General features: G+C 41.1%; 1 protein-coding gene across 3 annotated transcripts in view; it reads left to right on the forward strand.

The window, feature by feature from the left end:
* UBAP1 (ubiquitin associated protein 1) overlaps nt 1–8,181 on the forward strand; it is a 95,231-nt gene extending 87,050 nt beyond the window's left edge. For 2 of the 3 annotated variants that reach the window (XM_029581209.1, XM_029581217.1), the window contains exons 6-7: nt 2,297–2,398; nt 7,009–8,181. In XM_029581209.1, the coding sequence (XP_029437069.1) occupies nt 2,297–2,398; nt 7,009–7,149 (243 nt within the window). In that variant the 3' untranslated portion in view covers nt 7,150–8,181. The remainder of the gene's footprint in view (nt 1–2,296; nt 2,399–7,008) is intronic. The other variant, XM_029581228.1, reaches the window with a different exon arrangement.
* The last annotated feature ends 2,669 nt before the right edge of the window (nt 8,182–10,850 follow it).

Raw genomic sequence — 10,850 nt, forward strand, 5'->3', positions numbered from 1 at the left:
CATTTTCTCTAGGAAAATTCAGGTAAGGGGTCATGATATGAAATCTAGGGAGGCTAAGAGGAAAGATGTGGAAAGTAGAAGAATGCAAGAGCTCAAAAATGTCCTGATTGAATAAACACAAGTTTGGAAAGAGGTACTGCTTACATTGTTTTTGGTCCTTCCTCTCCACCCGCTTATCTTGATCTACCCTTCCCTCCATGCTCTTCCCTAGTAGCCTGCTCTGTCCCTTCTTGCCCACTTCAGTACTTCTGTGTGTGGGAAGCTCCTTTCAGCAACTCAAAAGGAAACCGAACCAGGGCTTTGAGTCCCTGGCTGCCAGGGTGGCTTGGCACCAGTTTCGGAAGTTGATTAGTTGGCAAGAGACTTTTATGAGTAGTCTGCTTTGAAGTGGCTGAAAGGCAGAATATAAATAAATATCCAATTTCTGTGACAGATGGAAATTGGCTTTTATTATGTGGAAATATTACTTTATAGATGGTGGCAGATGCAGCAGAGCTGCAGGGAACCAAATCAAGCACGTGACAGATGCAGTAGGAAGACCAAGAATGGAGAGATGTAGAGTAAGGCAGGAAGGCCTTTGGATGTTAGTTTTGATATGGAAATGTATTCACTTATTTATTGTTCTATACTGCTACAACAGACCAGTATGCTATGCAGTTTATGGTATAAATTAGTACAACTGAACAAACTATTCAGTGCGGCCTAGATCAATACAGCTACACATACTTGAGTCTTATATCCCTGGCTCCTTAAAGGGCCAATATAATGTGTGCTGCTTAGAGTGCAGTTTAACCCAAAGTTGTGTGCACATTTTTTGTGCATACTCTACAGGAGATTTGTGCACAACAATGTACCAAAGGGTTAGTGCCCTCTCCTACAAATCCAGTGCTAATGATGGTATTAGCTGTTAGCCTCCAATGCAGAGAGGGGCTCTGGCTTATCTTATGTTTCCTTAGCATTGGAAGCCTAACCTGTGGTCAGAGGTGGAGTGATTGTAATCTGTGGGCAGAAGCTGGAGTTCCCATGCTGGGAGTTGTAGTTGGGACTTTCTGTCCTGGAAACAAACTTTGTGCTGAAATGTTTGTCATAAGCATTTTCTTTACTTGTGTTTTTGGTTTCATTCACATTTTTCATTTCTGATGCATTAGCATGCCGTTAGCTTATTGCATCAGGAAGTTAAAAACAAATTTAGCATGCAGATTAAGAAACTGTGTGCTGAATCTCAGTGCGGTTTTATTGCTTGGCTTATTACATAGGCCCCTCAGAATAGTACACAGGGAATGAGGAGCAACACTAAAACTGACTTGAATGAGGTGATGCGACTCTCTGGCCGATTCTATAAAGTGCGCTTGGCTGTGCGTGCTGTTAAACATGCAGCCAAATGCGTGTTATCGACGCGCGCCTATTACCCCTTATACTGAAGGGGTTTAGCGCCTCAAACGCGTGGCCAAACCCCTTGAAAACTAATAGCGCTCATCACATGAAAATGCATTTTGATGAAGCTATTAGTTAGTCACTCGGGATTCTGAAAGTAAAATGCACGGCCAATCCACACATTTTACGCTCATAAATTAACACTTGCCGAAAAAAGTACAGAAAATACTGCTTTTCTGTGCACCCTCTGACTTAATATCCTAGCTATATTAAGTCGAAGGAACCAAAAATGTGTGTAAAAAAAAAAAAAGTGCTGTCTGGTTAGAACAGACATTCAATTTTATCGGCGTCCGTTATCCTAACCGATCACTGTCAACGGGTTCGGAAAAGAGACACTCGTAAAATTGAGCATCGGTTCCTAAACCCACTGACAGATACCTTTCCTGGGCCAAGGAGGTGCTAGGGGTGTATAATCATCCCTAGCAACTGTTTAGCACAACTCCTCATTTTTAAATATAGGATCGCGTGCTCAAGAGAGGTGGCTTGGGTGCGCGTCGGGAGAGCAGGCGCTCAACACGGAGCGTTCGTTCTCCTGCGATCCTTTCTGAAGAGAGGGAACTGAATCTGTAGTCTGTCAAGCTTGTAGAGCTGTCAGCTGGGAAATATTCTTAGAGCTCAACCAAGCAGAGTGGTTGGGCCAGTTGATCCTTTACTAGACGGCCATCAGGCTAGCCAGCTATCCATTTTTACTATAAATCACTTGCTGTTTGCAATGTTCTTTTCAGCCCCTCATGCCATGACTGCCTCTAAAGTAACACACACACGTTTAAGGTATTCTAGTAATTTTCCTCTTTACTGAATCCTTATTGTTACGATGTTTTCCTGGGTTTGCATAGAAGGTAATCTTGTTTCTTCTCATTAGGTCCTTGAATACCTGTTTGTGCATGGACAATTGTGTGAGAGAGGATTTGATCCACGTCTTGTAGAAGAAGCTCTGGAAATGTATGAGTGTTCGGAGGAGAAGGTGAGGCCATTTACAGAGGATTAAACAAGTCCTTATTAAAAAAAAAAACCAAAAAAAAAACCCCAAAATGTGGTCTGCTCCTTTTTTGCCCTGTATGATGATATGTATAGAGACTGTAAAAGGTGCCTTTGTAAGGGGTTCAGTAAAACTGGCTGAGTATCCCCTGAGGGAAGTGATGCTTTATGGGTCAAGCTGCAGTCTGTATGCTCTTTTTGTCATTAATGGTTTTTGCTTGAATGTTTGCGTAAGAATCGTTGAAACCTCGGTACTATCAACAGATGAAATCAGATCACTGTAGCCCCAATTTTATATTTCATTCTTGAGATGGAGCACACTAACAAATTTTGAAAAGTTCTGTTTAGACACACTTATTATAAATGTTAAGTAATGCATTGATCTGTGCAGATGTCGGCCAGCATTTCTCAGGGAAGGGGAGGAAGACCAAGAGGACAGTCTAAGAACGAGTGCAGGGATTGAGGAGGAATACCTCCAAACTGCTGTACGGAGGCACCTTTCCATGGCTGGCCCCAGAGTATTGCCCGCCTTCCCCCAGCTACCTGAAGCCAGTTTTAATGGCTTGCTTTCTGAAGGAAAAGGCTTGAGATCACTAGTGTCTGTCTCCCGATATCGTTTCTTGTATGGTGTCCTCTTACACCAGATTTTCAGGACATGAGGGAGAATGTTCAGATTTACACACGTGCAGACCACAGACGCATGTTACATGCATCCCAGAAAGTAGGCCCCTTTTGTCCTGGCTGGAATTTCTTGCAAATAATCAGACGTGAAGGAAGTGTTATAAATGTGCTGTGATGTAGTTAAGTAGTTGGCATAACTGCATTGGTATGGCAGGTAGTAATGCTTTACAATATGCAATAAAGGATTTACACTAGATGGTAGATAAAGCTTGTCCTACCCAGTTGCCTCTGTTTAGATGTTACCATTGGTTTTTGACTCATGCTTTGAGTATGTTGTCAGTTTTGTGCTTTAGTCACTTAGGAAGTACGTCAAAATCTTTAAATGGAGAGACTGGAAAAGTGGGAGCCTGGTTTCAGGGGGTGCTATATTTGTGGTAGAAAGGAGACACACACACATGATTGTTTAGGGTCAGTTTCCCTATAGGAAACCAGGCTAAAAAATAGGCAGAACTCTGCACTGTTAGTCAGTGTAGCATGGAGATAGTTTCATTGTTAGCAAAAGCAGGTTTTAGTTAGTGAAGTATGAGCTAGACTGGCCTTGTCCCATTGTAAAGTTTGCTACCAGTTTCTCTAAATAAAAGCATGAACAACCAGATGTAGAACTGGCTAGCCTGCCCTAGACCACCTTAGTTTGAAAGTGTTTTCAGTCTTCATTTTTATGTGAGTCAGAAGCTTATTATAGATCAGCTTACAGATCGCAGGCACTCTGATCAGTCCTAGCTGAAGTCTGAAAAGTGTTAAGAGCAAAACATTTGTGGCCTAGACAAGCTAAAAAAGAGTGCTTTGTATTTTAGCACGAGCTGTGCATAAATGTTGCTTTTAGGAAGCTAAAGCCCTTCCCCCATTCACTACATAGGCATTAACTGTCCTGCGGCAGCACATGTCTTTTTAGATAAGCTATTGCTGTGTCCGTCCGTCTGTCCATGGAGATGTATCCAGACTCTCCCCTTCAACAGATTTGACTGAAATTTGGTCGGAGTCTCTGAGGTGCCAAATCCATCTAGAGGGAGGATCTCCAACAGATGCACTGGGAGACTGGGGCTGTCTAGGATTTGGCAGGAAATCTGCCTTTCTTTTGTTAGGCCAGAAGCTCATATTTCTTCAACTTGTTGAATGTATTCATTCATCAGCCTTCTCCAGGTCTTAAAAGTCCACACTGCTTTCTTGGAGAGATGGAAGACACATTCAGCTCTGCACTGTGATATGCTACTGGCTTTTTATCCATTCTCACTTAAAACACTGAACATATTTATCAAGTCAAAAAGGAAAACTTCAAAAATACTTAAATGTATTAGCTTCTGTTTTAGGGTATTTTTAATTAATCACAAATTTCGATTACCAGTGTACATACTCAGTTGGAAGAGTCTCTGTTCATGGTATTTCCTGGGTTATTTAACAGCTCGGCTTTCTTTAACATCAGCTCAAGCTGTCAAGGGATGCAAACAGGCCTTGCTCGCAAGATGTACAAAATATATTCAGATATATTTGCATGCACTTGGTGCATATTACTCTTGAGGACAAGACCTGTTTGTGACCCTTGAGATCCCTAGCATTGTGAATCCCTGAAAGTTCCAGGATAATCACGAGGCACTGGCTCAGTCATGCGGTGCTGCTTTACACTGAGGTTCCAAAGTTATGGGAGCATTTTGTATAGCAACCTAAACAAGGCCACTTAAGTTACACACAGGTGCAGTGAGAGCTTACTGTATGGGAACATGAGGCAATGAAACCTCCAAATGTATACTATGTTACTGCAATCAGAGATGTGCTTACATCCACTTCATGTTATAGTGCAAAGCAAATTCAGGTTACAAATCCCAGAATGCTGTGCCCTGAAGTAATAAAAAGGACTGGGCAATGACGTAGCAACATAGTAAATATGGCAGATAGGACCAAAATAACTTATCCAGACTGCCCAGTTGAGATTTGTCCACCTCAGGTAGGTGCGAATACGAATTATATACAATCCAACATCAACTCCTCCCCTCTCAAATGTCTTACCTGACCTTTTTCTTGCCACTGCCCTCCATAGTTCTCCCATGCATGCCTAAAATCTGTTAGTAAGGGCGTTCTCCACCTCCACTAGTAGGCTATTTCTGACCTTTCTGTCTTAAGCTTGCCTTTTTACAAGACCAATAATTAAGCCAGCATTCAGGCCCCTTTCTTTGTCTTGCCACCAAGTTTTGTAATAAATCCTTATAGCCACCAAGGTTAGTGATGCTGTTGTGTGAGTAAAAAAAAAATAATCTGGCCTCGCTATGCTCATTGAAATTTGGGTTTTAACATGGTCTCGCTATGCTGGGCATCCCAGACTCCTTGGAAATCATAACACTGTTTAGGGTTGTAAAACTTACTGGTGCTTTTAGTTACTAATCTGGTCACTTAAGCACATGCAAGAAGTAGACATTAGCAGGATCATAAATTAAAGAAAATCTTTGGAGGAGAAATTAAAATAGAAGCGGGTTGTAAGGCAGAGCTTCTCAAAAGCAGGAAACATTACCCGTATGATCTACGACACAGGAAACCTGCTAGCATTAATGGCGCAGGCAGCACCATTTATACAATTCCTCCTTCGATTAAAAGAGCTCCCTTCTTAGCTACTTGGGAAAACTGCTTACAGAACACTTTGGAATTGCTGTAAATTTGATGATATTCTCTCACTCTATCCTTTAATCTGTTCTTGCTAAGTATTGTTATAGTCCTCATGCAAGTCCATATTGTAAACATACCTGGTGGTTTCAGAGGACAGGCACCGATTGTTCATTTTTATTTAAGACTGTCTTTGCACTACAAAGTAGTGCTGCAGGCCATTTACAGTAAATGGAGTCATGTGATCACTTAACTAGAGATGAAAGTTAAGAACTTAACCTAAAACACTGATGGGTAAACTAGAGATCCTGAATGATCCTGCGCAGGGCATCAATTGGAGTTTTGTTTTTTTTTTTGTTTTTTTTTAAGGAGCTATAGGCTGGGAAGTGAGTGGTGCAGCAGCAAGGTGAGGGGTGAGAACAAGAGATTGGAGGGGGGAAGGCAGATTTTACTAACGTAGGACTAAACTGGGGATTTGGTCCAACCAATTGCATGGATGGAAGTGAGGGGTACGGCCTGAAAGGTTTGCTTACTGCTGACCTAAAAAACATAGAAGTATTCATCTGCCACAGATCCACTGCACATGGTGCTAAGAGAAAGGCGGCTGGAGAGAGAGACTGCAGCAGTCCTCAAGCAGCCGATGTTCAAGATGAAGGAATGGTCAGGGCCATGGCTTAAACACAACAGCAAGCAAAAAGATCAGGACCAAACCATCAAAATACCATCCAGTACAAAAGAGAAGTGTTCGGATGTATTGTCCAGATTTATAATAGCATTAGTTTTATTTAATCTTAAAGATGTCACAAACACAGTATTCTATATTCTTCTGAATGATTCCCTGACACGGACCATGTTTCAATGAACTAGAGTCTGTATCGGGGGACTGTTCAAGTGGACCATAAAATACTGTTTGTGGCACATCTTTAAATAAAACTTAAATCTGGACAATACATCTTTGACCTTCCTCTCTTGTTCTGGATAATTAAACACAACAGCAAGAAAATAGAACAGCGACATAATCAATAAAGATGACCCCCCCCCCCCCCCTGGTAAAACTAGCCAAAACGTTGGCATGAAAGGAGACCTGCAGCCAGGGTCAGAAAGGAAACCCCAGCATGTGATCTGCAATCAGCAGGGCAGCTTGAATCCTGTCTCAAAAGGAAGAATTTGACTTCTTCACCGTCCTGGGCCTTTCCTTAATCTTTGACAGGTGCTGATAAAAAGCTTTTGCTCAGCGCAAGGGGGACTAAGTGAGAGGTGTGCAGTAACTGTAATTGTGACTTTTCCTTGTTTAACATCTAAAAGTCTTTCTTTTCTTTTTGTCAGACAACAGCATTTCTTCAACTGATGAGCAAATTTAAAGAAATGGGTTTTGAGCAAAAGGACATTAAAGAGGTTTTATTATTGCATAACAATGACCAGGACAAGGCATTGGAAGACCTAATGGCTCGTGCTGGAGCAAGCTGATTTTTCACCCCGCCCTTGCCCTGTACCTGGTGTATTTCTCAGGGGGAGGAAACCAGCCGATGGAAACGGTGGGCGATTGCAGGCTTTACCTTCAGAGAGCGTGAGCGACTTGATTTTAATCCAGCAAGGAAAACACATTCTTCTGCTTTGGTTTGAAAGTTCTGGAAAAAATTTGACCAAATTCCCATCTCTGCGACTAACTAAGGCGTCCCCGCAACAGAGGCAGCCAGCTGAAGAAATGAGGTGGCCTTACCTTGTTTTCCAGTTTGACTGGTGTTAGGAGAACTGACAAACTCTGCTGCTTTGCTCTCCGTGGCAGTGCGCCTTTGGGGAATGATGGAGGGGTATAATCAGCTGGTGAGAAGATGGGAAATACTGACTGTCAGGGTCAATCTTTAGTGCAATGGATTTCATTATTTTAGTTTTTCTTTCCTGATTATACTATAATTAAAGAAACACTGGGTCATCAAACTGTCCCCTATGCATAGAAAATAATGCCGTTTTCTCTTTCTGGCCTATGAATTCCACTATAGATGGGAGGCACCAGATGTACCTCGCTCCAGTGGTGTCACTTTTTTTTTTCTGTCAAGGCAGATAAGCTGTGAATATGTACCTGGATTCTGTATGAATGACAGGGATGGTTTCTTAAACCAAGCTATCAAAGAGCATAGTCTCTGCCTCTCCCTTCCAGGCCATCATTTATTTAAGAAAAACTCTTATAGGAAATCAGTCATCTATTTAAGTCAGTGCGAAGGAGGAGGTTTGATCTTTTCAGCACTTTGTTTAAAAAGAAGCAAAACAAACAATATACTGCATTTGTTATATTTTTCACTCTGGTTTTGATTACTTTGCATATTCAATAACATCTAGTGATAGAAGAAAACAGTTTTTGTTTTGTTTTGATAGTACAAAGTGTATTATGTTGTACATTGTTAAAGAAGAAAAAATATAAGCAGTCTTGATAAATCTTTAAATAATTTGCTAAGTATTTTGATTCTGCTGAAAGAGGTACTAATAAAACCCTAAAATAGTCTCCTGACTTGTTTCCTTTCCTATATAGACCTTTGGTTGGCTTTGTAATTGAGTTCCAGTCCTCTTCTCTGTAACTTCTGTCTGGAAAGGCCAAAAGATGACTTTCAGAGGAGAGTCTGGCATTGTTTCTAAAGATTTGGACCCTGAATATCAGATTTATAACACAGTAATGTTCTTACATATCTTCCCATCTTTTACTGGACATTATAAAACTAGATGTGACCAATCAAACAATGCTCAGGGCTTTACTTTGCATTTTGATTGTGGAGCTCAAAAACCGGTTTTTAATGTTGCAAGAAATGAAATTTGTATAGATTAAGAATGTTAACTACTCTGGGAGCAGGCGTATACTATGATTGACTTTGGCAGCACTGTGTCCGTCACCAAAGACTTAGATACAACTTACCTGCTATAAGAGGTATTGTTACTTGAAAAGAAGCTGTTTGAACTGTGTTTTCTCTATTCTAAACATCTATAACAGAACAATTTGAAAAAGGTCAAAATTAATAACTTTTGCACTTGAAAGCTTTTTCTTTTCTCTTCCAACCTTCACCAGCTCGAGGACTGCTGCCTTTTGGCTATCAAAAGCTACCATAGTAGCTGCTGCCATCTTCTATCACCTCTGTGGCACGCCCAGACAGATAAGAGACCCATGGGTGCAGCCCCATTGAGATTTATTAATCTATGCTGTAATAATTTAAAGATGCTTCCTATAATTCCTAGGGAGCTGTCATTTTTTAAACAGTATTGCAAGCTATCTCACATGAAATGGTATCTGATTGAGGTTAACTTGGGACATAGCCGCCATTGTCCACTATGATTCAATGGATGTAGGATACTTCCAGATGCTTTAACAGCCACTCCTAAAAGTTTTTGGAAATTGTAAGGGGGGGGGGGGTCATTTAAAAAAGTAATTGATGCAGTAGTGGGGTACTAGAGTACAGCTTTCTTAGGAGACATTAACAGGATTTTGCATTGCATGCATACTGTTTTCTTTGTCTACTATTTCAACTTCGTGATGAGTTTCTCATTCCTGTGTGTACCAGAAACAAATAGTTGCGGATCTTAGGTCTTAAGGTCTACTGTATTGTTCAGTTTTAGGGGTGCAGTTTTCTAGTGGGAAAGGACCTGTGTAGTAATATGTGGCATTTTGTTCTAAAAAGCCTGTTCCCTGCTGTTCAGAGGAATTGCAGGAGAACAGTTTAAAGATTTTGAAATGTAGTAAAATTTGTAAACCGTACAGAATGTTAATATTTGAAGTACTGACAGCAGCTTTCCTTTTTAAAGGAAGTGAGAAGATACTCAATTACATTAACACAAAAACATCATGTGCTCTAGAAGAGAGGGGTAGGTAACCCAGACCTTGAGGACCCCAACCTGGTCAAGGCTTCAGGATATTCCTCATGAATATGTATGAGAAATGCATGTACTCACTGCCTCAGCAGCATGCAAATTTATTTCATGCATATTCAATATGGTTATCCTAAGAAACTGACTTATTTGGGGGCCTTGACAATCTGAGTTGCCCACACCTGCTGTAGAATGAAGACAATTACAGTATTAATTCCTTAATCTGTCAACATGTTTCTAGCAATTAGGCAAACTCTCTGTTGTACATGGATGTGTTACTATCAAATAATGTTGCATACCTGTAAATGTTCTGATAGAAATCTATAAGGATTTATTACTTGCTATCCTGCTGCAGTACTCAAAGCAAAGTACAGGGTTAAAAGTGATTTACAGTCATATGGTAGTAGAGACGAGGCAAAATGGCATAGCTTAGGGAATCTTAACACATCTGATGATCTAACCAGATCTCAATTCACATCACACAATAGTGCTGTATCACATCATCTAGAGGGCGTAATGACATGATACACGCCACCATGTTGTGTGATATGAGTTTGTCTGGTTAGAAGATCAGATTTGTTAAGGTCCCCCCTAAGGCAGATACGAGAGTGGTGAATCACAGTTGCTATTGGACATTGTGTTAGAAACCAGACATGGTGTTAAACTGTGGAGTCATTACAGTACCCAATAAGTATCTTTTTGGACTGCGATGTGTTCAAGATGCTTAAGTTATGCCATATCTATTCTTAGTCTTTGATAAGCATTGCCTACTATTTTGAGCATTGAATTGTTTGTGGATTGCTTTGGACATTGAGTTGTATTTTCACGTTAAACATAGAGAATGCTTATATTATTATAAATTATGGAAGGCTGGGAGGGAAACAGTAAATGATTATCATCACAGAGACTGCAGTTATATGATTATCTCTGGAGTGCATTATGGGCACAAGATGGTGGATTTCTCAAAGAAACATTACTAACCCTGATACCATTTTTCCTTTCCCTGCCTTTCTGGGCTGTGGGGGTGGTAGGTTTTGTAAATTATTTATCTCACACCTTTAACTATTTTAGTCTTTAAACACTTTCGGGCCGATACAGTAAAGTCCACGAGACAGCGTATGAACGCCTGCTCTCCTGGCGCGCGCACCGGCCCCTTGCCGGTGCACGCGATTCACTATACAAATTAGGCGGCGCGGTAGAAACGGAAAAAAGGAGGCGCTAGGGACACTATCGCGTCCCTAGTGCCTCCTTTTTGACAGGAGCGGCGGCTGTCAGCGGGTTTGACAGCCGATGCTCAATTTTGCCGGCGTCGGTTCTCG

The sequence above is a fragment of the Rhinatrema bivittatum genome, chromosome 1 (genome assembly GCF_901001135.1).
Source record: "Rhinatrema bivittatum chromosome 1, aRhiBiv1.1, whole genome shotgun sequence".
Lineage (NCBI taxonomy): Eukaryota > Metazoa > Chordata > Amphibia > Gymnophiona > Rhinatrematidae > Rhinatrema > Rhinatrema bivittatum.